Raw genomic sequence first — 27,785 nt, forward strand, 5'->3', positions numbered from 1 at the left:
CCCAGCTGGCACTAGTGGTAAAGAACCTGCCTACTAATGCAGGAGACATTAAGAAACACGGGTTCCATCCCTGGGTCGGGTAGATTCCCTGGAGGAGGGCATGGCAACCCACTCCAGAGAATACCATGGACAGAGGAGCCTGGAGGGCTACAGTCCACAGGGTTGAAAAGGGTCAGACACACTGAAGTGAGTTAGCACGTGCACAAACATATGATTTCAGATCTCTGAATTCTCTAAAATATTCTCTCTCATCAATACAGGGAAAATTAAACCCAAGGTCTGCTATCAAGCTGTTCTCTGGCTTAAAATGAGTGTGAGAAGGGAGGCAGAAATAATTTAAGATGTTATTTAGAATAAAAACTATATTGTAAGAAAGCAGAAGGAAAAATTTAAATGTGACTTTAAGTACAAACATTACATTACCTTTACTAACACACAACATACTTTTAAATTACCACAAAGTTAGCAATCTTACAAGGTCAATCCAGGAAGGTTATCTAATAGAAGATCACAAAGACTTTCCTATTATAGTACTCCTACTGTACCATTCTACCTCTTATAAATTTAACCACAACCATCTGGAAAATTTAAAGATAAATTAGCAAATTATTTTAGGGTTACCACCACTAGACAAGTTTGTGGCTGTGTTTTATTGTAATTCAGCTAATTCAACAGTTATAAACAACAAGTCATCTAGAAACATCAACTCCTATACAATAAATTCAAGAACACAAATTCAAATGATGCCTCAAATGACAAAATCTTTTTAACTAAAACCTTGCCTATTCATTCCAAGCTGTCTATTCAGGCTCATCAGAAGTCAGAGATGCTGCAAGTTCAGAAGTACCAGCAAAAAGATACGGATATTCTAGTATTTTCTTTCTACTAAGATATGGAGCAGAAAGGCAGGAACAAAACTGAAAAGACAAAAAGTGTCCAATTTTTCAAAAGCTAGGCCTCTAAGATAAATTCTTATGAGATATTAAAAATTCCATTTTGAAAACAGTCTACATCACACTATTGCAGTTAAGTGTGACATTCTAGTTTCTACATGGTGACTTAACATTGTTCTAAGGCATACTTTTCCAAGGTTCCTATTTGTTCCTTTTAATTCTTATAAGAGAATGGCTCTTGTCTATAGCATTGACTCATTTTAACAAAAGACCATTATTCAGTATTACACATTTTCAAGAGTCACATCGCCATCTTGAACTGCCACAGAGAGTCAAAACAGTGCTACTTTTAAATTTGGTTCCTCTAATGGGAAGCTGTGGAGTAGGGTAACAGAGAATAATGTAACCATAGAAAAGAGTTTTTAGCTTGCTTAATATCTTTTGATGTTGAAGAGGAGAATGTTAGAGGATGAGATGGCTAGATGGTATCACCAATACAATGGACATGAACTTGGCCAAAGTCTGGGAGATGGTGAGGGACAGGGAGGACTGGTGTGCTTTTCGGGGTCACAAACAGTCAGACATGACTGGGAAACTGAACAACATCTTTTGAACAGTTCTAGCTCACTTCTAGCTCAAAATGGATTAAACCACCACACATATTACACAGCAAATCAACATTTAAAAATATTAATCCACTTTCACTTCAAACTTTATTTCCCAAGTTTAAGCACAACCTCTGTCCAAGGCTACAGCAAAATTAATGATTATCTTCATCTGGTCTCAGGTTCACTATACACAGAGTAGCCTTACAATGGCCGTTATTCCTTTTTAGTAAAATTCTGAAATAGGTTTGAAAGGATTAAAACAAGAGAAACCAGCACATCTTTCAAACTAGCTTAAAAGAAATAGCTCTTTGAGCATTTGGTTCTTTTTGAACACTCCAATAATTATTCCATTTAACAGTCTTCTGATAAAAAAATAAGTTATTTTACTTAAGAATAAAAGGTACACTTTCACTGATGTTATCAGATATTGGCAATAATAGACTAAATTGCAACTGGGGTCTGTATAGTTTGTAAAACTCCTCAAACTGTGCTAAATGTGAATAAACACCATACTGAGTTTTGTTTTACTGGTAAACAGTTACCACTGTAATGCTCTGAAAAAGGTCTAAAATATGTCCTATTCATTAAGATGCCAAATGTTAAATGACTGATAGCAATTATACGTATAGCTGGCATAAAACAGAACACCCAGTGCTCAAAGATAGCACTAATCATGGTATGTAAGGCATACTAGGACGTTTTAAGAAACATGATTTGATGGATGGTATACCTGGATTAGCAATGGGGGAGGGGAAGCAAGAATGGTTTGCCTATATATCTACAGGCTAGAGACTGGTGAGGGAGAGAGAGTGGGAGAGAGGGGGAGGGAGGGAGGAAGGGGTGTGTGTGTGTGTGTGCGCCTGCACACACATGCATGCACACACGCTCAGTTACTAAGTCGTGTCTGAGTCTTTTGCAACCCCCTGGACTATAGCCGCCAGGTTTCTCTATCCAAGGGATTTCCCAGCCAAGAATACTGGAGTGGGTTGCCATTTCCTCCTCCAGAGGATTTTCCCAACCCAGGGATCAAACTCGCATCTCCTTTCTTTGGCAGGCAGGTTCTTTACCACTGAGCCACCAGGGAAGTCAATTATATCCAATTAAATCAAATATCAGCTTCTGGAAAACAGGCATTTGAAAACAGTTTATACTGTAAGCATTACTTTTGCCCACCAACAAACAAACTGATCATCTTTCATTATGAGTGTAGTATATAAATACATATAAACGTGAGTTTAGTATAATACCGGAAATTTTAGTATGAAATGAAGGCATTTTTAATTTAGATATTTAAAAGAATAGCAGGACCATTTTATGTTCATATAGTACTACATATTTCCAAATGCATAAATTTACTTGATCATGAACATGGCAATAAAACCTACCCCATCTACCTCATTTTATAGATTAGCAAACCCAGGGAGAAAAACTGACTTGATAATGGTTCCACAACAGGTGGTGAAGGTAAAGCCTAGGACCTAATTCCTTCTATATTTCGGAAGGAAACAACTATTAAATATGTAAAACAAAACAACAACAACAAAAACTCTCTCCTCCTTCCCCTCTATTTTTTTAAAAAATGGTTTTCATCTAGTCAAAGCATGTTTAAAATGTGACTGCAAGTTGTCATCTGTCATGTCAGACTATTATCTATGTCTCATTAGGAACTGGTATCTAACAATACCCTCCAGAAAACCTGCAACATCTACCATTAATGATTACAGTAAATTAGAAAGGACGGGGAAAAACTACAACTAAAGCTAAACAGGTACTCATTTGTAACAATACTTATTTTCAGAAAAATCTAAAATTATAAAATGCAATCAGTAAAGAAGATTTATTACACTGGGGATTAAAATGTACTTAAAACACGCTCATATATTACTGATAGAAATAGGAGTTAAAGCGTTCTGCAGATCATCTCGCTAACATGAACTTACCCTACTGATATAACTAAAAAAGCACATAAAGATACGTGTATCTCAGTTATTACTACAGAGTTGTCTATAGAAAAAGGGGAAAAAATTTAACTAGTTAGAAATGAAACATAGTTTTTCCAAGCAAAGGAAATTACTAATTCACTAAAAAGAATGAGACAGTTCTGCTTCTGAGGGAAAAAATGCTAAATACATGTGCATGTGTATGTGTCTATAAACAGATAGCTATATTAGGAGTAAAAGAAAAGTGTAGAGGAAGGGGAAAATTGGGCTAGTACATAAAAAATTTTTCCCCTAAAGGATACACAAAAATCTGTTAACAAGTTACCTCTAGAACATGGGATGGGGAAAGAAGGTTTTTCATTTTATGCCTTTCAGTACTGCTGGAATTTTTTAACCGCTTGCAAGCATTATTCTTTGTTTTTTAAACAGAAAGTCCGTGGAGATTATACAGTGGAACTATGAGCCATTTTCATTTTCTTCTCTTTTAGATTTTCAAGAAAACTTAGTATTTGCCATAATTTTTTAAAAACAAGTTTATATAATTTTGAAAAATAACCTAGTTTTCTTTTAGGTACATACATAATTGTTTTATCTGAGATGGAAAACAGCAGAGAGGGTATGAATCGGCTAAATCAAAGAATCAGAAGGAACTGTTAACTTTTATGGCAACTTTTATATCTACACTCATATACTTGATTTAGTTGATCAAGCTGCTAATAGTTGTAACAACTATTCAGTGCCTCAAATTTGTTTAAATGTTTCTCTTCTGAATATTTTTAGACCATGATAAGAAATATCCCATATACCAAAGAAACAAAAGATAAACTAGAATATCACTATTACTAAAACATAAATAAGGTAGTAAAAACACGAAGTAATTAGATTCTTTTATCCTAGACAATCAAAAACACATTTTCAGTGAGTATAACTGAAGTGGAGAGAGGGCAGGGAGACTGTGCCAAGGGCCCACCATCCCTCTTCCTTCACACAAAATTAAATCACTTAACTGTTGGTTAAGAAAGTTTTGGAGTTAAAATTAGAAAATTTATAACAACAGTAATAATTTATAGAGAATGAACTGCTATTACTAAGCACTAGCAATTCAGAAGTCTTCTATGTTCCAGTCTTGACTGTACTACACAAACAGCACAACCCAGGACAAACTACATAAACTCTCAGTTTCATTTTCCTTTAGAATGAAAAGACTTAGATCTCTTCAGGTTTAGTTCCATTTCCTTTGAGATCTAAGTTCCTTACTTTTTTATGAACTGCTCAAAAAACGTAACACTACTAAGGAGTACTTAGCTTCATGTATGGGATATGTTTAAGACTATTCTAAATGTATTATTTTTAAAATCTAGGGCTACTGGGGGAAAAAATCTAATTTGCAAAAAGCTTTTGGAGGTTGCTACTTTATGAATTTCATACAACATAAACATAACATCCTAAGCCACAGCCTAAGTCAAACAGAGTGGTCCCCAGTAACAACTGGTATGTGAACTTAATCACTCCAATGAATTTTGAAACCGTTTGGAAATCTTTAGAAATATACAGTGACTCCATCTGAAATTCATGCAAGAAATTTCTGTATAGCTGGTTACTTTTCATAATGACATGCTGAAGTTTCAATGGCAATGCTGCATTTTTTAATTATTTGGGAAAATTATTAGTCTCCAGAATTTTCTAAAAGAAATTCACTTTTATTATTTCCCAACTAATCTTTCCTACCTTATCAAGCACTTTGACTATTATTTCTTCTGAATTAAGCTTTTTAAACTTTCATCATGGGTGTTAAGCACTCTGGATAAATCCTTAATAGCTCTGTAAGTATAAACACTAAAAAAAAATTTTTTTTTCATTACTGGCATAATTATTTTAGGTCTGAATTCATTGCAGTGAAACAAGTTTTGTTTAGAGTAGAAATTAACACTATCAAGAATAGCATTCAAGATGATCCTATTTCCTTAAGAAACAAAATACAAATAACCCTTGAAAAATGTTACACAAGGAGTCTGTTTTTAACAGAAAGGGATAGATGTGACAGTGACTGAATACTATTATTTTTGGCAATACTAAAGTACTTAAAACTAACACAAAATAGCAAATCCATTAAATTTTCTTCTTTTTATGAGACAACAATATGGCCTAGGTGAAAAGACAGGTCTTAAACTATGCTATGATCTTTTTTCCCTTGAAAGAGAAGTAGCTTATGTGTTTACAAACTCTGAAATAAAAGACAAATTGTTCATTCCCAAAAGTCTGTATACCACATTCCTTATAAAACCCAAAGGACTATTTTTTCCTCTTATTCTTTCTTTCTCACTGCCTTTGTACAACTGCCACTACTCTGTAATTTCCTTTAAGTGTGACTAGGAGAGCCTCCTTTTCGAAGGTTGATTAATAATTTTAGGGGATAATAAGCAGGGAGAAATATTACCAGAAAGTATTAAGAAATGGAGCATATGTCATTACTTCCATATACGTTATGTATGTTTTAAATGTTACTACAATTTTAATAAGCATGACATACTTATTATGGAATAAGATAATCAGATCATGTATGAAAATTTAGTATTCTGTACACATCTAAAGCAAACAGTATTTAAGAATCAAATATTTTTTTGGAAAAACAAGATCAGGGTCACTCTATGCGGGAAACAACAAAAAAGCCCAGAAGCATAATACCTACATTTTTCTCTAGAGACATGTTTCTTCAGTGACCTATTTTCCCTTTAGATTTATCAAATGAACACATATTGTCACTTTGCACGTACTGTTATTTCACCAGTTAGCATCAGTCTTCAGGTCTACTTAACCCATAGTGCAAAGAGCACGGCATTTGAATTATTTTATCACATGCTTTATATTGGCAGCATTAAAAAAAAAAATCTCTTCGGAGTTCAAATAAAAGTAGAAGCACTCTATAAATCAAGCATTTCTCCTTCGTCTAATTTTTAAAATGACTAGTCTCTAAAATCATTCTAATTACTAAAATATTGAGATAGGAAAACTACAAATTCATTTTACTTTTCACTACTCCACTGGTTCTAGATTTTCTGTAGGACAGAGATGAAGTTTCCTCCACTCTTCCGCAAAATTCTATTATAAATAAAACCATCTACAAGTAATTGAAGAACACGAAAGATTAATTTTTAAAAGATAACTAGGTCACTAAAATGCATTGGAAACAAATTTCAGGGTTTTTTAAATTTTCTTGAAATTGAACTATCCGTGTGTTCCTACAAAACATGAAAGTTCCATTCTCCAAGTGAAGGATTTTTAAGGAAACTAAAATGTCCACTTGAAATTATTAAGAAACGATCAGTGACTCAATCACTAATGAATACAATCATCTTTAATTCTAAAAGAAATAAAATGTTAAAATGATTTACATATTGTTTTCAGTGTGGTAGTAGTTAAAATTTCTAAGGTTTTTAAAAAAAAAAAAGCACATTTTTCACTGTATTTTTATACACTAAGGTATTTTCCTTCAGTAATATCCTGCTTTAAAAATGTGACTACAAAACTTAAAATTCAAACCATCCTGAGCAGCACCACGAGGCAAGAAACCCCATCACCTATTACAGCACAGCGCTGCTTACCTAATGGGCATTCACTGAAGACTATTTGACAAAATATATGTAAAGCCAGGTACCCAGAATCCCTTCCCCTTTTACACACGAAGGAAACAAGCCCTTAAGAACCTCATCAGGACTAAATATCTTTCAGTCCAGTGGAATAAATCCAGTCACAGTAAGTGAAATACAAAGTACTATGTTTTCTCCAATTTATATTCCTTGGAATACAATTCTTTAATCACAAAGAGCAAAATAAACGGAAGTAAATCTTAAGATTTAAATTTATTTTTGTCAGAATATTAAAATTTTAAAAATACTGGCAGCAATCAATCCTGCTATTCCTTTTAAATAGCAAATACTCCAGAACATAAAGTCAGTTTCCATACACCAAGGGGAAGGAGCACCCTAAGAGCCACTCCAGAAAACTCTTAAGCTTTGGGTCCCTCCACTCAACAGGTACTTGAACAGGTCTCCAAATTAACATTCTTCTCCGAAACGTATTTTTCTGAATTCCAAAATTTTAAAAGGAAGTATTATGGTATTGATGAACGTGTACTCACCATTGGCTTCATTTAGCAAATAATGAAGACAAAAATAGGGGGTGGACGGTAAATATAATTACCTACTTCCTAAATCTGTTTTTAGGTACCCCTGAGACAATGAAAATGATAATTCTCAAAAGAAAAAAATGTCTTTGCCAACATTTAAAGTGGCTCTACTCAAGAAAGACACAGAAGTCCAAATATACCTCTTCAACTCCAGCGAGTGAAGGATATCGAAATTCTTCTGATGGTAAGGGAGAAAAAATGTATTTTTAAAAAGTCAAATGTTTATAGGTTTACATCAGAGGCAAAAATTTTAATCTCCAGTAGTATATACTAAATTCAGATTAATCAACAGAGGTTGTCTGCCCCAACATGATGGTTTAAGGGCCCTTTGGATTTAAGGCCCCAAAATTTAAACAATCGCCAGTGAAGAAAGGGGGCTTTGGGAACTCGTTTACTAGAAAAAGAGCAAACTGGGGCGGGGGTTGGGGGGGGTAGGGGAGAGGAGGGGAGTAGGGGGGAGGAGGGGGAGGGGAGGAAATCTTCCCTAAGCGGGGAAAAAACTGAAAGAGAAAGACAGGAATAGAAAGCCTCGATTCGCAAAGGCGTAAAACGCCCGGAAAGTGATTAAGAAAGGGAGAAAGCAACTCTTCTGAAATATAGAGAAAAAGAGGTTCTACGGGGAGGCGAAGGGGGAATGTTTGAAGAAATGGTGAGGCTGCCCTAACCTAGAGTGATGGATTGCGAAAAGACCAAGTTCATTTCTCCACGCTCATCTGGTCACCATCAAGAAAATTACTGAGTTAATCAGAGGCCGTTTTCCTTACGTTTTCCCCAACACAGGCGGAATGTCAGTAGCAAACCGATGGGGGTGACGCGGTAGGGCGCAACAGCATCTCGGTTAGAGAGGGAAGAAACTTCTCAAGAGGAAGCAGCAGCTCCTCTCTCGGCCCCTAGCACCGGCCGGCGAAGTTGCGCCACAGGCGCCCCTACTCCGCGGGCGCCCCCCACCCCACCTCGCCCCTTTCCGTACGCACGGGTACGCCGCCCTCGACCCTTTAAAGTGCCCCCGAAGTCGAACTACGCCTCCGCTTTCTCCTACCCACAGACCCATCCCAACTAAGTTCCACGAAAAGCTCCCGCCCAGAGCGCGGCCTGTTCTGGACAACAGGTGGGCAGTGGCGCCAGCAGGGCTCGGCCTCCCTAGCCAGGCCCACTCCACTCCTCCCCGGCCCGGACCTGGGGGCGCCCGGCTCCGGGACGGGGAGGGGGAGCTCACTCCCTTACCTCCGCCATATTTGCCGTACTGACGGGTCACATCTCCGCGGCGGCCGCAGCTGGGTCACGGCCAGAACCCGGATGTGAGACTCGGCAACGGGACTCCAGCCTCCGCCGCCTCTGCCGCTCCCGCCGCCGCTGCCTCGGCGGGAACGCGCAGGAGCCGCCCGAGCGCGCCCACCACACCCCACTCCGCCCCCTCGCGGCGCCGGGGCTCAGCGGGACTGGAGGGAAAAGGCCAGAACGCGCGCGCGCGCGGCCCCGAGGCAGCCCTCCCCCAGAGGAGCGCGGAGGAGGCGGAGCCAAGGTGGGTGTAGAGCGGGAGGTGGGCATCTCAGCCCAGCGGATCAGCGACCCCAGCCCGGGAGCGGGCTCTAGGGACTAGAGGTGAAGGAAACTAGCCAAAGGAGACACGTCCAGCATTCATATCGTTGGGGAAAAGATACGATATATTTAACGTGTAGGCCTTTTTTGAAGTCCCATTTGTTGGAAAAACGGATGTTGCTGTGATTGCAACAACGTCAAGCAGTGCGCTTTGAAAGCGGTTATCCCTTGACGGGTACTTCTTTTGGATCTTTCCCGACAGAAATGGTAAAATCCCATATAACAGAATTTTACAGGTCACAGCAGGGATTAAGAAAAGGGACTGTACTGGGTAGACTGCCATCCTCATGTATCATTTGCTTTTCCTCACACAGTTTATGCAATGCCAGTAGTAACGTAATTATGCAATGGTTCTTCTAAATGTGAAATACTGAAAAGCTGCTCTTTAATAGATATAATCTCCAACTCGACTGTATAGGTGGAGAATTTGCTTATGTGCAGTGCCTGAAATGCCTGCAATTTAAAAGTTTATTGTATTGGCCGAGAACTGCCAACTGGCTTTGGTGCCAATTCTGATGATTGCCAGAGCCAATGATTGCAAAATAACAAACGTGTTTCACTTCCATTACTATGGCAGATACTGGGTAATGCAAACATGATATTAAAACGTGTACTAACACATTTTACCAAACCAGAAGTTAGATAGTCTTATTTCATAAAGACCGTTTTCCCCCAAATGTTCAAGGGTTCTTCTTAATGCAACTTCAAAAATGACTTCCAAAATCAACTAATTAAATATGAAACTTATTTGTTCCCTCCAAATAATGCTTTGCCAGCACTATATATTACATAAATGTGCACGTATACAATTTTTCTTTAAACCAATACTTAACTTACAATGAAATATGGGGAAGACTGTTTTAGATTATTTGTATTCCCTTAAAATTCTAGATTCTATTAAGTAGTTTCCAAAGATTCAACATTTAACTTGAAATTATGTCCAGTAATAATTTGTGCATGAATATTTTGTGCATTTATAGGTATATGAAGTAGCTGCTAAGTGAAAGGACATTACCTGGTAATATGACAGGAAAAGAGTCCACAGACAGTCTGTAAACCAATTAAACATAAACATCTGATGCACATTTTCTACTGAAAGAAAAGCAAAGGAAAGAAGAGAAAGGAAAACTTTAAGGTTCCCAAATCTACAAACAATTTTTACCATTAACTGTACTGTACAGAATTTTCACTTTATTTTTTAGAATACTTATATAAAAGTGTTTTTCAGGATTCCTTGGGGATAAATATTTTAGCATAGGTATATAGTTTCTAAGAGTTACCCTGTTGAATTACCTTAGTCCTTCTGATTTGAAACAGAAATGACTTTTTAAGTCAGTTCCTAGTCCAACACTTTTCACTTTGAGATGCTTGATGGAAACGGCTGTGAAGGCAAAGAACAATAGATGTGCATAGAACTGAGGTGGGTAAAGATAAGAATAAGGGGCCTAGAGGTAGAAACTCAGGCTTTATAAAACAACTGGATTAAAGGAAAATTATCCATTTAAATGGGAAAGCTAATATATGAAATTTAGCTGGTTATCAAAAGGAAGATTAAACAGTATTGTCAAAATGCAAGGCATAGGAATAATTTGCTTGAAGAATCTCTGATTCTTCAGTTATCAACAAGAATCCTGATTGTGATAAAGAGCTGGGGTTCACAGTCCTTTAAGCTACTGAAATTGTCAGGAATATCAGGGTCTAGGACATACTTGAATGGGTATCCATTTTACTGATAAAAAACTTCAAGTTTATTAATACTGTCCATCAATTTTACTATTTTTAAGTGGCATTATTGTTTAAGGAAAAAAAATTCACTCTACATTGTTTTTTTGTAAATGTGGGTTAAGTGATTTTTTTTTTTTTTTGATTCAGACATTCTAAAGGAAAAGAGAAACAGCTCCAATGTTGTAAGTCAGTGTTCACATATTGAATTCAGTATAGTTTTACCCACCTTCCATCTTATTCTAGTGATATATTTATCTTTAAAATTTTTAGGAGGGACTTCCCTAGCTAGCGGTCCAGTGGTTAAGGCTCCATGCTCCCAATGCCGAGGGCATGGGTTCAATCCCTGGTTGGGTAACTAAGGACGTGCATGCAGTACCACGTGGCCAAAAAATAAAATAAAATGCTTATTTAAAAAAAAAATTAGGAGCCATCTTGTCATGTCATCATGTCACGTGTTAGTCGTTCAGTCGTGCCCAACTCTATGTGACCCCTGGACTGTAGCCTGCCAGGCTCCTCTGTCCATGGGATTCTCCAGGCAAGAATACTGGAGTGGGTTGCCATTTCCTTCTCCAGGGGATCTTCCCAACCCAGGGATCGAACCTGGTTCTTAAAGAAGGCAAAGTCTTTCTCAAAACTCTTGTATACCTCTTCAGTATCAAATATGTATAAATTAACTATTCATTAGTCACAGAATCTTAATGCTGGATGTGACCTTAGAGGTCTTTAGTCAATTTCTAAACTGTCTAGGTAGGAATCCTTCATTCTGTTTCCCCACTACCAGGCTTTCCTGCCTATGCTTAAACAGCTCCAATGTACTCACCGTCTCATAAAAAGGCTGTTCTTTTCAAAAAAACCTCTAATGTTTGGAACATTCTTCTTTTTATCAAACCAGAGTCTACCTCCTTGTTATTGTCACCCCTTACCCTGAGTTCTTCAGCACTTTGGATTAATTCAACAGATGTCTTCTTTGTATCCAAATATAAACACTCAATATTTATACTTGGGTTAACAAAAAATAAATCTTTAAAGACTACTGATACTAGAGGAGCTGAAAAGGGGACATTACAAAGTTGAAGCCATGAGAAAATTCACCATTACATATGAGCTGTTTAAAATTATTACAATTTATAGTCCTTATTATTGTGATATCCAAAATGGTAGTTGTTAGAATTGTGTAGTAAAATGTTTACAGTTAAGTAAAAAGGTGTGGTTAATTCTAATTATATGTAAGATTTGTGGCTAACGTCCCAAAACAAAAAAAAATCACTACAAAGCCTGAATAAATGCCTCTTTAGCTCCCATTCCCCACCACCTAAAGGCTTCCTTGTGTTCAGGCAAACTTACATTAACTTTTACCACATTAAGTTATTCAAAACTGCAATTATATTGGGAAACTATTTTTAAGCAATTTACTGCATATGCCATTAAAAAAATTATTTAACAATTTTATAGAGGTTGCAATACACACACACACACACACACACACACACACAAACCCTTCAAAGTTATTTTGCTTTCAACTAAGGCATTTTAAAGTCTCAATTTTTCTTCAACCAGTACCCCAAACTAACCAATAAATAAACCTGGCAATTTACATGTACCTAAGAAATATATCCTTTTATTCAGGACCAATACCTGATTCAGATATAAGGAATATTATATACATATGTTATGCAATTCAAAAAAGTACCTCTCAAAATGCATCAAGAAAATAATTTGCAACAATTTAGACTCTGGGGCTGTTTGAATGAAATAGATTAACACAGTACATTCAAAACCCTAAAACCAACTTCTGTATCTAACAATTTTCAGAGTCCCTTTTAAGACCATTTTCTTAAATTTTTATTTAAAAGTGACAGCCTTCACATGATGTGCAGGTGAAAATTTATGGGTAACTACTAATTCGATTGAGAATACCTAAAAGTCAAAAAACTTCACCTATTTTTAAAAATGACATTTTAGATAGTTTTACCTTTACTGTAGCAGGCAGCATGTAAATTACAAAGCAGTAATGCATCACATTGGAAGTCCCACATCTATGCGACAATTAGCATCATCTTTTTCTTGGTTTGATTTTTATTAACACCACCCCAAAACACATATATAGCCTTTTGGTTCTGCAAAGAACAGTTCTGGTTTTCCTTTTCGTAATTTTTACATACAGTTTTATCCAGTGGCTCCATTTTATCAAATTATCACAAATTGGTATTTTGATAATATTGTTGACATGATTTTTAAATCTCATCCAAACTCTGGAAATTATTGGCCCATCAACCGTTCTCAAACACTGGAAAAGTAATATAACATTTATATACTTGAGGGAGTTTGGACTTTCCCTCCCTTAATCTCCAAGTGCGCCCCTGCCTACCAGCATCACATCCGTCTTGTCTGCATTGAACCTCAACCAGTTGGTTCTTAACCACGTCCGAAACTCAGCCAGGCACTGGGAGAATCGAGCCACCACACCATCTGGATCAAAGGAAAGAGAGCCTCAGTAGTAACGAGACTGGAGACAATGATCTTACAAGCTCAGTATTCAACCCATCTCTAATTTTTAAAGACAGCCAGGAATTAGGACAGGAATCCCATGATAATTTTAGAAAAACATTAATGAGCCTTGAGTCATGCAATTTGCAACTGATGATAAAGGAATAAAAGTGACTCAATAAATAGGTCGCCTCATTCCACCCATGACTGAAGAAAGGTTCACTCAAGTCCGGGTCACCTCGGCTAAGCGGCCTCAGTAGATCGGCCAGTCTTGTAACTGCATAAGCTTTTCTGCAAAATTAAAGAGTTTTAGCGTTGGAGGAAGTTTTAGGGATAACTGGGGCCCAGAGAGAAGTAGTGACTCGCCCAAGGTCACACAGCAATCGAGGACTAGAGATGGTCTCCATGCCAGACATCTTTCCACCAAAAGCTGAAAAAACAAGGCCATTCAAAGGTGGGGGCGGGGGGCATCTGTCCCCAGGGATCCTCCCACGGGCTGCTAGGACCTCTTTCCCTCACAACAATGCCCTCTTCGGGCCTCTCCTCCCTCCCTTACTCCCTCCGAAAAGGGCTGCTTTGCCCAGGACCCGTTTGCCGAGGACCCTGCTCACCACCAGGGATGCAGTGGGAGCAGGAGTCTCCCTGGGCTGAGACAGGACCCGGAGATACAGCGCGAAAGAGGCGGGGCCACAGCGGGGCGGTCAGCTTGGCCCCACCCCGACCGGGTTCCTGGGCCGACTGGAGGAAGGGGCGGAAGCGGACAGGGCGAGGCGAACTCTCCGCAGCGGATTCCCAGCGCGCCGCCGCCAACGCCAAAGCAAAAGACCCAGTTGGGCGGGGGTGGGCGGTGGAGAGGAGCTGCGCATGCGCCTTGGGTGGCGGGCGCCACTCCAGGAGGGGCAGCCCGGTGGGCGCGCTCTCTTAGCTCCTCCCCGGAAGTGAAGGGTCTTCCGGGCGGTACTCTGCGGTGGGGGAGGGGAAGGAGAGAAAGGGGACCGAGGACACCTCGGTAGCCCCTTATCCCGAACAGGACTAGGAGAGGAGAGATGGTTTATGGAGGCTGCACTTACAGCCGCTGCTGCTGCCGCCGCCGCCACCTCCGCTGCTGCCGCCACCGCCTGAAGAAGCCCCATCCATCCGCCTGCAGCCCGGGAGACTCAGAGCCTGGGAGGGGCCTGAGGCCCGGGCCGCCCGCCTCCTTCTTCTAGTCGTCGTCCGGAGCTTCCTCTTGCTCCACCAACCCTCTGCCCTCCCCTCCGCCTCCTCCCTCCTCCTCGGCCTCCAGCCGCCAGCCAACCGCGCGGCCTCTTGTTGAGCCAGGGCTCCACCGTCTCCATGACGCCCGGCAAACATTCCCGTGCCTTAGCCAGAGCCGCTAACGCCGGCTTTCGGGTACAGGGGCTTCAGAAGCAGCGAGGAAAAAGGGCGGTTGACCATTCCGCAGCCAGTCGCCACCATGCCCATCTCTCCAGTAAACGGCCGCAGGCAGCCGAACGTCGGGGTGTAAGTTCGGACGCTAAAACTTTAGTCCATCCCCTTGGGTCCCGGAGGGAGCCCTTTTAGAATTTATCGCTTCATCTGTGTGGAGTCAGCAACCTTGTAACCTCCGAGGTGGCAGTGTCTCCTTCCTTGGCACAGTACAGCCTTTTCCAAACCTCTTTTGAGAAAAGACCTCGTTTGTTTAGAACCGCCGTTCCTCCTGGCACTCCTGGTGTGGTGGTTTATTTCTCTCCAACTTGTTACCTTCGAGCTGTACCCAGATGTTCAATCTCTCAGCTTCTGTGAGCTATCAGACTGAACATTACTATGCTCTGTAGTCGAGGTTTTTTTACGCCTTCTCCTCATACCGTCCTCCCTTAAAACTCATTCCAGCTTACAACCTTCTGTTCTGCAGCAGTTGGATTAAGGGCTGGACAGAAGCCCACAGCTTTACAGTTGTCTCACTTAAAACTTCAAATGGTCGCTTAGTCTATCTATTCCACTAAAATTTCCTAATTGATTCATTCTCCCACACTTCCAGATCACTTTTGTTCTCTCTCCTCAAACCCTCAGCATCTCCCCTCTGCTATCTCTTCCAGCTCAGCTAATCTTTCTTGAGCAGAACTTCTTTCAAAGGTGTTGGGAGAGAATCTTCTTTTTTGTCTCGGATATGGTACTCAGGTTTTTGTCCATTCTGAAACGTGAAAGTGTTAGTTATTCAGTCGTGTCCGACTCTTCACCATCCTATGGATTGTAGCCACCAGGCTCCTCTGTACAGTGGAATTTTACAGCCAAGAATACTGGAGTGGGTAGCCATTCCCTTCTTTAGGGGATCTTCCCAACCCAGGGATCAAACCCAGGTCTGCATTGCAGGCAGATTCTTTACCATCTGAACCACCAGGGTTTGTCCATCCTTCCACTCCACTAAAAACAGCTTGTGTGGTCAGCAATAACTGTCCAGCCAAGTGTAATGGCCATTTCTGTTTCTTAACTCACCCATCAGCAGCTTTGATCTAATTTACCACTTCCTGAGTTTTGAATCACTTCGTTTGGTTTCTGGGACACTACTCTCTCCTAATTCTCCTCTTGCTTTATGCCTATTCCTTTTCAAAATATTTTGCTGTTAGGTCTTCAGTCTCTCCCATATCTAAATATTGGAGTGTTGAGGGGTCGGTCAGTCTTACAACCTTTTCTCTTCACTCTTGTTTTTTGTCTTTAAAAATTACCCATTTGCTCACAGTTTACAAGTTTATCTCTCCAGCCAGTACCTCTCCCAAGAAAACAGGCTTAAAATCAGATAGCTGCACTTAGAAGTTAATTGGCATCTCAAAATTCATATTTAAAACTGAACTTATTTTCCCCTCTAATCAAATTTGCAGTTTCCCATTTCAGTAAATGACAATTTCCATTCTTCCAGTTACTCAGTAAAAAAACTTTAGTTTACCTTTGACATCTCAATACCCCCGTCTACCAGTAGATTCTACCATCTCTGCATGCAAAATAAGTCCAGACCACCACTCCAGGGTCAGTAACTGTCACATTGCAGTAAACTCCTAAATGGTCTCTTTACCATCACCTTCATTCAATGTAGTAATCACTGTGGCTCTTCTCAAAAGTCTCTGATTCTTCCCATTTCACTCAGAGTAATAGCTCATCCTCTGTAGGCCACACAGGATCTCACCTTGGATGCTTCCCCTTGGCTAGTTATACTCTGTATTGTTCCACAACAATATCAAGCACCTTTTCCCACTTCAAGGCCTTTCAACAGCATTTACTGTTCTTTGGAATATTGTACCCTTAGTCATTTCATAATTCATTTGTTTTCTTCAGCTGTCAGCTATCAAAGAGTCCTTCTCTAACTACCCAACATAAAATAATAAACTCTTCCCAATACTTCCAGTTCCTCAACTTACTTTATTATTCTTCAAAAAGTTTATTCTGTTTGGTACATTATATACTTTTTTGTTAATCTGTTTTCATCCAAGCTATGATGTACTCCATGAAGGCAGAGGTTTTTGTTTTGTTCACTGCTGTTGCCTAGACGCAAGATGATAAATATTTGCTGACAGCAAACAAATGAGTGTAATATATACTTTAGTAACATTGGTTACTGCTTCTCTTGTCTGGTTTTTTTACTTGTTGGTATGGAAATCTCAAAGTAAAATTAAGTTGACTTCATGTAAATTCTTAAAAAATCATAAAACTCTCATAGTACCTGAGAGAGTGTTAGAAAAATTCCCTTGGGGATTTCTGAAACAATGACACATTCATGGGAGATTACCTATTAAGGAAAGAGTAGGGTGGGAGATGGACACTGACTTGACTCGATGAACATGAGTTTGAGCAAGCTCTGGAAATTGATGATGGACAGGGAAGCCTGGTGTGCTGCAATCCATGGGGTCACAAAGAGTCAGACATAACCGAGTGACTAAACTGAACTAGGGTGGGAGATATGAAGTAGTATAACCTTCACTTTTTGAGGTAGCCATATTATCTAATTAAAAACAAAATTTCATACATAATAAAGTTTACAACCATTGGTTTGACCTCATATATTATTTCTCATCTTTCTCAGTTTAGGATTTAATACTGATCTCAGAAAGGATCTCATGAAACATGTATTTATCAATTTTTCACTTTCCCACTCCAGTTTTTCCTATATTGGGTTTTTTCCTATTGGCTTAACAATACAGATTTTCCTCAGTTTACCATGAGGTTATGTCCCAGTAAACCCATCATAAGTTGAAAATATCATTAAGTAGAAAATGGACTTAATACACTGAGCCTACCAAACATCATGGGCACACGTGCTAAGTTGCTTCAGTCGCGTCTGACTCTTTGTGACCCTATAGGCTGTAGCCCCCCAGGCTCCTCTGTCCATGGAATTCTCCAGGCAAGAATACTGGAGTGAGTAGCCATTCCCTTCTCCAGGGGATCTTCCTGACCCAGGGATCAAACCCCAGTCTCCTACATTGCAGGCAGATTGTTTACCATCAGAGCCAACAGAGAAGCATACTTAGCATAGCCTACCTGAAACATGCTCTGAACACTTACATTAGCCCATAGTTAGACTAAACCATCTAACACAAAGTTATTTTATAATAAAGTGTTGAATATCTCATATAGTTTATTGACCACTGTACTGAAAATTAAATGATTGTGTGGGTACAGAATGGTTGTATTTGTTGCCTCCCCTTGTGATTGCACGATTGGGAGCTGTGGGAGTATGATTTTATATTGTTGGCCCAGGAAAAGAAATTCAAAGTAGGATTTCTAATGAACTGTATTACATTCAAAACATTGTGAAGTCGAAAAATCATAGTTTGGGGATTGGCTGTATAGGGCAGTCTTCCACTGTGGTGAAAAAAACAAAGCACTAGTGCTTTCTTCAATGCTTTTATCTCACTTCTTTGCCCAGTTTATTCGTTTCCTTTTGATTTGGGTGGGAGAGGGGGAGAGTAGTTTTTATCTGTTCTTGTTTGTTATTCACTTTTTGCATTAGAATCTTTAGCATATTAATCATAATTATTTTAAATTCCCAGTCTTAATTCCAAAATCTCTGCCATTATCTGTTGTGGCTCTAATGCTTGTTTCTTCAGACTGCTTTATGCCATGTATTTTGTTGAAAGCTAAATATGTTGCATCAGGTAATATAAACTGAGATAAGTAAGCACTTAGTGTGAAGTTTTGTGTTTATTTGCTTAGGAATCAGGCTGTTTACTGTAGCTGTAGGTTTCCGAGACTTCATTTTCCTCTAGTGTCCTGGTTTTTTGTCTCCTCTGGTTTTTAGGTTTCCCTAGAGACTCCTGCTTAGAATCTGAGCCTTGCAGTTCTTCCCATTGTAATCCCCTGTTATTATACAGAAGCTCTGTTGATGTGGTAAGATGTGCTGGGTGAGAATGGGAAGGCAGAGAGAAGTGTACCTTAATCCTATGATTAGGTCTTAATCTTTTAGTGGGCCTTTTTCCCTGGGCCATGACCTTCATAAGTAATTCTCAGAATTTTTTTTTTTTAGGTGGAACAAGAAGGTTAGGTGGACTTGAAGTAAGGTATTTCCCTTTCCCCATGTTGCTTAGGCTCTGGTAAAATGGTTTTCCTTGAGGGCAGGCCTCTGTTAAGGATAACTAAACATTCTGTTTATATTTCAGAATGGTTACTTCCTGTCCGCCTGCTGAAACTCAGGGAGTTTTACTCTGACCTTCATCCTGGGAGCTTGCTGGAGCTCCTAAAGGTAAAACTTGATAAGTGTGGGGGCCTCTCTAAGGCTGGGCCCCCAGCAATTTTTTTCTCTTTTGAATTAGTCTACACTCATTTTTCAGCAATTAGGCTATTGCCTGTTAGGTTTTCCTTCCACTTGTTAGCTCTAGTGGCAGTTTCAGTAAGTTGTGATTCTGTTTTTCCTACATCTCTTTCAGTACAGGGGTTTGCATGTAACCTCAATTCTCTGATGGGTCTAAGAAGACCCACTGATTTTCAGTTTGCTAAACCTTTTTCTTGTGAGTACTGGATCGATGTCTTTTGCAGCCTTTACATGTCAGACCATAAACCACAAGTATCTGTGTTTACTCTTTAACCTTTGCATTCTATTGTCTCCATTGCTGTATGAAAATTACTGAGAGGTCAATAATGAGTAACCTAAAGGTTTCAAAAGTCACCAAATTCAGTGGGCTTTCTTTTTACCTCACAGCATTTAACAATATCAATCTTCCCCTCTTTAACCCTGAACCACCCCTGAACTGGTTCACTTATTACTGGGCTAGGTGCCTTTTTTCTAGTTTTACTTTCTACTTCCAGTTTCTCTCCTTGGCCCATTACCCTCTCTTTGTGGCTCTAGGTTTTTATTTTGGAACTCAGTTCATTTATTATCATCTCCATGAAAGTTTCTCAAATCTGTATCTCACTTCTGTTCCTTGAAATTCACTTTCCTCTTGATTTTCAACTGCTGCCAAACAACTCCACCAGATTAGCACTCATAATATCTAAAATTGAACATGTCTACAATTTAACTTTTTATTGTGCTTTAGAAATAAAGGCTAATTTAATCATGACCTTAACTTTATGAGGCCAGTACTATTATTAACTTTAATTTATGTACGAAGAAGGAAACAGATTAAGAGACTTGCTGAGGAACACATAGTCTGTGAGTTATTGGATGAGTTTGGGGATTTAAATTGACCTAAGTTTGTTCACATGTAAAACATGGCAATTAAATATCTAATAAGTTATTATAAGATTTGAATTAGGGTGGTTATCATTTGTAATGTATAGAAATGCTGAATCGCAATATTGTGCTCCTATTTTTAAAGGGTGAAATAAGTAAAAAAAATTGAATTACAAAAACAAGTGGAAGTACTTTTAAGTTTAAATGTTAATCAGGATGGTTATTATCAAGTCCTATTCTGTAGGGCTTCCCAGGTGGCGCTAGCAGTAAAGAACCTGCCTGCCAGTGCAGGAGACATGAGAGACACAAGTTCAATCCTTGTGTCAGGAAGATTCCCTGGAGGAGTACACGGCAACACACTCTAGTATTCTTGGCTGGAGAATCCCATGGACACAGGAGCCTGGTGGCCTACAGTCCTTAGGGTTGCAAAGAGTTGGACATGGCAAGCGACTTAGCATGCATGCAAGCATTAGTTCTGTGTCTGTTGTGTTTTAAGGGTATTTGGGCTGTTTTAATCGAGTATGGTTAAGAAACAGACACAGAAAGAACTAACATAAAGGACGAAGTTAGTTTGTTTTTAAATACTCATAGATCCCTAAAACCAGGAGGCATGGCATGCTGAACCACATAGAGGTGTACATGAAGAGGCACCAGGGCCAGGCAGGATGTAGAACCAGCAAGAGGAAAACCTGGGCAAGAAGCTTTATTGTGGTTTCCATGGCAAGGAATGGACAAACCAGAATAAGCAGATGTAAGAATAGCTTGTTTGAATAATTTTAAAGGTTCTGGGTATTGGGCCTATCCCTAGGTTTCTGGTTCCTGTCTTTGCACTGATTACTGCAAGTGGATAGTGACCCAGAGAGTGAGGTCTCTGAGAGCCTGCTAAAGGAGGAGGTTGAGGGTATGGACTCTGGATTGATTGGTTTGCATATAAATGATGTGTGCATGGTAAGTCGCTTCAGTCACGTCCATCTGTGCAACCCTATGGACTTTAGCCTGCCAGGCTCCTCTGTCCATGGGATTCTCCAGGCAAGAATATTGGAGTACATTGCCATGCCCTCCTCCAGGGGATCTTTTGGACTCAGGAATGGAACCTGAGTCTCTTATGTCTCCTGCATTGGCATTCAGGTTCTTCACCTGGGAAGCCAATATAAATGGTGTACTTGTAGGCAAGTCCCTTACTATGCATAAAAATTGATTAGCTCTGGGAGGGGCAGTCCCTTCAGGTGCAGCAAATTCCTAGATGTCAAAACATTAAATTACAGAAAATAAAAAGATATGCTTAAAACATGCTTTATCTAGGATTTGTTTTATTTCTACATTTCCCCACCTTAGGTTAAGCTTTGATTACTTCTCACCTTGCCTATTTCCATAGCATTGTAACTAACGGTCTTCTTGCTTCTAGTGTGTTCTGTATATAGCTGAATTTCTCTGAAATATAGTTTTGAGTAGCTTACTCTTCTCTCTCAAAGGCACTCTCTTGCTTGCTCAGTAAATTTCAAAGACTTAGCGTGGTCATTTTATTTCTTCAAAGCTTATTTTCCTTCATGCATCTAACCAAATCATATAAGATTCTCTGTATATACCACCTGCTTTTCTACTTTTATTGTTCACAGTGAGCTTTGCTCAGGGTGTATTTCCTGTCCTGCTCCAATACCCTCATCCCTCCTCACCTGCAGCTGCATTAGACACAAACACACATACATACACACCACACACACTTCTTTTGAATTTGACCTGCATTCAGGCCTGACTCAAATGCCACTTTCATGATTTCTCTGCTTACTCCTCTCACCCAAAGTAATCTTTACCGCAACTTTCGTTATATCTTAAGTGTAAGTCTTTTGAGGCAAATACAATTTTGTACTTGCATTGTAATCATATATATGTTTTTTCTCTTATTAAGACTGTCAACTCCTTAGGGCCCATATCTGATTCATATTGTATCCCTGCCAGCATGTAGCCTTATGCACAGTAATTTTATAAATAACAGTTGGATAAATGAAAGAAATTGATTTGGTTTAGATTGAAATTTCTACCTTCATCTCATTAAAATAAAAAGAGACTAATAAAGACACTTTTTCTTAAGCCACTCCTCCTTTCCTCCTGCAGTTATTTCATTGTGAGATTTATGTATGTGTTGCATGCTTTAATGTCATTAATCTCTTTTTTCATAGAAGTGATCATCAGGTGTTCATTATATAGATACCAATTATATAGAATGCGTTATATTTTCCGGTTACTGCTGTAGACACTGAAGACATAGGGGTGAACAAAATAGATTATGTCTCTGCTTCAGAAACTCAGGAACCTACAGCTACATACCTCTTGTATCATGACTAATTTTTGAGGCAAAACTTTCAAAGTGAATATCTCCTGAATGTCATCCTGTTCATTGCCCACTAATTTGCCTGTATTAAAAGTATCTGTTTTCTAACACAGCTAGGATAGATATGTACCATACATTTCTAACATAGTTGACTACAAGTATTTATTTCAATTTTTTAAATTTACTGGTATTTTCTGTGTCAAATTTCCCACTGTATCAGGCAGAGTACTAAGAGTTGGGGCTTTGTGGTAGACATAAAATATGGCTCCTTCCCATAAAACTTACAGTCTGAAAATTTGGGAGAGTTTACTGAGGATTCTCATTAGATCACAGTAACTACCTAATTGGTATAAGCAACATCATTGCTAATTTGTTTCTATTTGGTCCCTGTAGGGAATAAAAGAGGAAGGGCTGGTTTATGAGTAAATGTGATATGATTTCATTATGTATTTATTTAGCTTGAGATGTCTAGAAGACATTTAGCTGGAGCTATCCAATTAGACTGGTAAGCATTTGAATATGAAGATTGAGAGAATGTTTTGAATTGGATATAATGATTTGGGAATTCATTCAGCAATTTTTTTATTATACAGCTACTGTGTATTGGGTACTATTGTAGGCACTAATCCCAGGGACGGGGGAGCCTGGTATGCTTCTGTCTATGGGGTCTTACAGAGTCGGACACAACTGAAGTGACTTTGCAGCAGCAGCAGCAGCAGCAGGGATACAGCAGGCAACAAAAGAGCACAAAGTCCCTAAACTTGTGGAACTTAGATTCTCAGGGCTGGAGGGTTAGGTGGGGAACATCTAATTCATAAATTAGATAAGTAAAAATACGTTAGAAGTACTAAGGAGAAAAATTAAGCAAGGGGATATGACGTATTTGAGGGGTATTTGACATTTTAGATAGGGGAGCTGAAGAAGTCCACATTAAGAATGTGGCTTTAAGACCTGGAGACAGAAAGGATGCTAAACATGTACATGTGTGGGAAGAACATTTCAGGCAGAGGAAATAGCAACTGCAAAGGCCTGGCATGTGTGAAAAATATCAAGGATGACACTGACTGAAGCAGAGTAAACAAGGAAGAAAGCATTGATCATGAGGTCAGAGCTCAATCTAGATGCATGTAGGACTTTTTAGGTTATAGTAAGATTTTAGGTTTTTACTCTGAATGAGATGGGAAACAGTAGTGATATGATCTAACTTGTGTTTTTAAGGATCACTCTGGTTATCATGTGAAGAATAGACTTAAGGGAATTTAGATTAAGTGAGAAGATCAATTAGAAGGCTTCTGCAGTAATTCAAGAGAGAGGATAGTGTTTGGATCATGATAGTGGCAACAAAGAGTGATGACCAATGATTAGATTCAGGATACATTTTGAAGTTTTTTTCACCTGAACAACTGGAAGGAAAACATTACCTTTGACAAAAACGGGGAGGACTGCAAGAGAATTAGGTTTGAAGTCGCTCAGTCGTGCCCAACTCTTTGCAACCTCATGGACAGTAGCCTGCACCAAGCTCCTCCGTCCATGGGATTTTCAAGGCAAGAGTACTGGAGTGGGTTGCCATTTCCTTCTCCAGGGAATCTTCCCAACCCAGGGATCGAACCCAGGTCTCTCGCATTGTAGACAGACGCTTTACCTTCTGAGTCACCAGGAAGTCATCCAGTAGAGAGAAGCTTATGATGCATGAGAGAATGACTAGAGCAATGTCCGTAAATAGGCAAAAAGGAATGGAATCTAGAACACATGTAGAGGAATTGACCTAAGCAAGAATCATGGATAACTCATTCAGAGTAATGGGAGAAATAGGGAATATAGACACACAGAGAGAGGCAAGTGCACAGATGTAACAGTGGGAGTATTTGAAAGTTACCTGATTGCTTCAGCTTTCTCATTTAGTTAGCGGAAGGTAAACACAGGAGAGGAAATGTTGATATTCAAGAAGTGTGAAATGATGACTTTAGAAGGGGTAGTAAAAATTAACCAAGGTAATGCAGTGTGGTTGCTGTCACATTAAGGACCCACTTTAACAATCTGTAATTTAAAATGAGACCTGGCATCATGGTTAGATGTTTTTTCTCTAGCTTCACTTACCCACACAGGCTGAGTTAAATGCAGTGTATTAATAGAAAATTTCAGTAAGGACAACAGATCAGGATATCATTGCCATTAAAAAAATGGTTTATCACTTATCGATACCAAGAGGAGGGGACCACATGGAAAAGCACTGGGATTTGCCACTGGCAGAGGAATTGATGTGCGACTGAGCAAGCCGCACACATCAAGTTAAGGGCTTCCCAGGTGGTACTAGTGGTGAGAACCTGTCTGCCAATGCAGAAGACATAGGAGATGAGGGTTTAATCCCTGGGTCAGGAAGATTCCCTGGAGGAGGAAATGGCAACCCACTCGAGTATTCTTGCCTGGAAAAATCCCATGGACAGAGGAGCCTGACAGGCTACAGTTCATGGGGATGCTAAAAGAGTCGAACAAGACTTAGCAACTAAACAACAGTGCCCACAATATACTAGGCACTGTCTTGTGTACTAGTGATACAGCAATGAACAAGACGAAGTTCTTGCTCCAAAGACGCTTACATTCTAGGAGAGGAGTATACGACAACATACAAAGTGTCAGTAGGAATAAATGCTATGAGGAAAAATAAAATGTGAAAAGCAGATTGTGGTCATTTTCAAGTATTGTATTCTTGTCTGATCTTGTTATGATTTGGAAAGTAAAAGTATTGTTTGAAATGTTTTCTTTGGAAACACACTGCCTTTTTATCATTTAAGGGGCAATCGTTCTTATTTTAAAGAAGTCTGCAGCACAATTAGAGTACTAGAATGAAAGAATGACTAGATTTTTGTCTTAAGGAATTTCGAGAATTGATCCAAAAGTGAAATCATACTTCTTCTCCTGGATGCAAATATTTTTATTATATTTTCTCTTCTTATTAAAATCTATTATGTAATTGTTCAGGCAGGAACATGATATTCTTTCCCAGGTTTTATTACTCATGCTTCAGTCTGCCTACATAACTGCAGTCTACACCTATTTATGATTACTATGTGTCAGGCATTTCCTAACCATAATATAGAAATGAATACATTTAATCCTCATAATAACCTGTGTGTGTGTGTTCAGTTGCTCACTCATGTCTGACTCTTTGCAACCCCTTGGACTGTAGCCCACCAGGTTCCTCTGTCCATGGGATTGTCCTGGCAAGACTACTGGAGTGGGTTGCCATTTCCTCCTCCAGGGGATCTTTCTGACCCAGGGATTGAACCCATGTCTCCTGCATTGGCAGGTGAATTCTTTATCACTGAGCCACCTGGGAAGCCAGTAATGTATAAGATACTATTACTACCCCCATCTTACAGATAAGGAAGCAGACCCAGAGAAATAAGTGTAGACTTTTGATCTGACTGGTTTTCAAATTTCAACTCTAGTAGGAATGCTTCCCTCTAAGCCTTTATGGTTTAAATAAAATAATGTTATAGCAACCTCTTAGAATTATTGTGAGGAAAAAATGACACAGTGCTTGTAAACATTCTAGAACTATGCTTACATATAATGAGGTCTCAAGTGGCTACTATTTTTTTTCTTGTTTATATGATCAGATTGTTTCCATGTTTCTAAGTGAAAGTTGCTTTTTTTTTTTTTTTTATCTGTTGGCTAATATTTCTTCAATCCTGGATCTTCTGTGTTATATTTTCTTTTCCTGACATAGAAACGTTGGCTTAGGGCCAAGGAAGTCTATTAGTTTTGTTGGTCCAGGAAAAGGAGCGCTAATGAAAGGAGGATATGCTGGTGCAAACCAAAGCAGAATGGCTATGTCAAAAAACATGATGATTCTACCTGAAGCAAAACAAATGGAAAAAATGACTATTTCCTCCGCAAAGACAGTCACACAGGTAATATTCTTTAGAATTCCAAGTTTGTTTGAAAATGATGCTGGTAATAAATTGATTCAAATGTAAGAGGTAGAAAGTATGCTGTTTTTTTTTTTTTCCAAAATTCTTTTTAGGTTTTACACTTAGGTCTGTGATCCATTTTGACTTAATCTTTGTATATGGTACAAGGTATGGTCAGCTGTTGTTGCTGTTTTTGCATAGAGGTATTCAAGTTTTCTAGCACCATTTGCTCTGCACCACAGGGCATGTGGGATCTTAGCTCCCCAACCAGGGACTGAGCCCGTGCCCCCTGCATTGAAAGGCAGCGTCTTAACCACTGGATCACCAGGGAAGTATGCTGCTTTGAAATAATAACTTCTAATACAGTACAGGCATACCTCAGAGATATTATGGGTTCAGTTGGAATAATACAAATGTCACAATAAAGTGGGTCTTGTATAGCTTTTGGCTTCCCAGTGCATATAAAAATTATGTTTGTGTTATACTGTAGTCTAAATAGAGTGTGCAATAGAATTATGTCTAAAAATTCCAATATAGATAATTTAAAAAATCTTTAATGCTTGTTGGAGAAGACTCTTGAGAGTCCCTTGGACTGCAAGGAGATCCAATCAGTCCATCCTAAAGGAGATCAGTCCTGGGTGTTCATTGGAAGGACTGATGTTGAAGCTGAAACTCCAATACTTTGGCCACATGATGCGAAGAGCTGACTCATTTGAAAAGACCCTGATGCTGGGAAAGACTGAGAGCAGGAGAAGAAGGGGACGACAGAGGATGAGAAGGTTGGATGGCATCACCGGCTCAATGGACATGGGTTTGGGTGGACTCCGGGAGTTGGTGATGGACAAGGAGGCCTGGTGTGCTGCGGTTCATGGGGTTGAAAAGAGTTGGACACAACTAAGCAACTGAACTGAACTGATGCCAACCATCCTCTCAGCCTTCAATGAATCATAATAACGTCAAAGAGCACTGGCCACAGATTACCATAACAAATACAATAATAATGAAAATATTTAAAATATTGTGAGAATTACCAAAATGTGACACAGAGACTCAAAATGAGCAGATGCTTTTGAAAAATGGTATCAGTAGTCTTGCTGGATGCAAGGTTGTCACAAGCCTTCAATTTACTTTACAAAAGCCGCAATATTGAAGTGCAATAAAGTGAAGTGCAATAAAATGAGGTATGCTGTGTTGTGCTAAATCGCTTCAGTCGTGTCCAACTCTGTGACTCCATGGACTGTAGCCTGCCAGGCTCCTCTTCCATGGGATTCTTCAGGCAAGAATATTGGAGTGGGTTGCTGTGCCCTCTCCCAGGGGATCTTCCCAACCCAGGGGTCGAACTCCTATGGCTCCAATATTGTAGGTGAAGTCTTTACCACTGAAATGAGGTATACCTATATTGATATATTGATTTTGTTAGAGTCTTTACCATATAACTAACAAATCTTACAGTATAATATTGGC

General features: G+C 39.3%; 2 protein-coding genes across 9 annotated transcripts in view; one reads left to right on the plus strand and one right to left on the minus strand.

Moving 5' to 3' along the window:
- MIER1 (MIER1 transcriptional regulator) overlaps nucleotides 1-14,791 on the minus strand; it is a 72,747-nt gene extending 57,956 nt beyond the window's left edge. For 2 of the 8 annotated variants that reach the window (XM_070367874.1, XM_070367872.1), the window contains exons 1-3: nucleotides 14,509-14,791; nucleotides 13,320-13,420; nucleotides 10,242-10,315 (exon numbers count right to left, since the gene is read on the minus strand). In XM_070367874.1, the coding sequence (XP_070223975.1) occupies nucleotides 10,242-10,315; nucleotides 13,320-13,420; nucleotides 14,509-14,791 (458 nt within the window). Of the gene's footprint in view, nucleotides 1-8,851; nucleotides 9,011-10,241; nucleotides 10,319-13,319; nucleotides 13,421-14,049; nucleotides 14,214-14,508 lie in introns of those variants that run through there. The other 6 variants (XM_070367873.1, XM_070367875.1, XM_005895791.3 and 3 more) reach the window with 6 other exon arrangements.
- The window catches only part of DNAI4 (dynein axonemal intermediate chain 4), a 99,726-nt gene continuing 86,714 nt past the window's right edge, over nucleotides 14,774-27,785 (plus strand). The window contains 3 exon segments of the mRNA XM_005911759.2: nucleotides 14,774-14,823; nucleotides 14,825-14,941; nucleotides 26,138-26,321. Coding sequence (XP_005911821.2) covers nucleotides 14,774-14,823; nucleotides 14,825-14,941; nucleotides 26,138-26,321 — 351 coding nt within the window.

The sequence above is a fragment of the Bos mutus genome, chromosome 3, assembly GCF_027580195.1.
Source record: "Bos mutus isolate GX-2022 chromosome 3, NWIPB_WYAK_1.1, whole genome shotgun sequence".
In the NCBI taxonomy this organism is placed as follows: Eukaryota; Metazoa; Chordata; class Mammalia; order Artiodactyla; family Bovidae; genus Bos; species Bos mutus.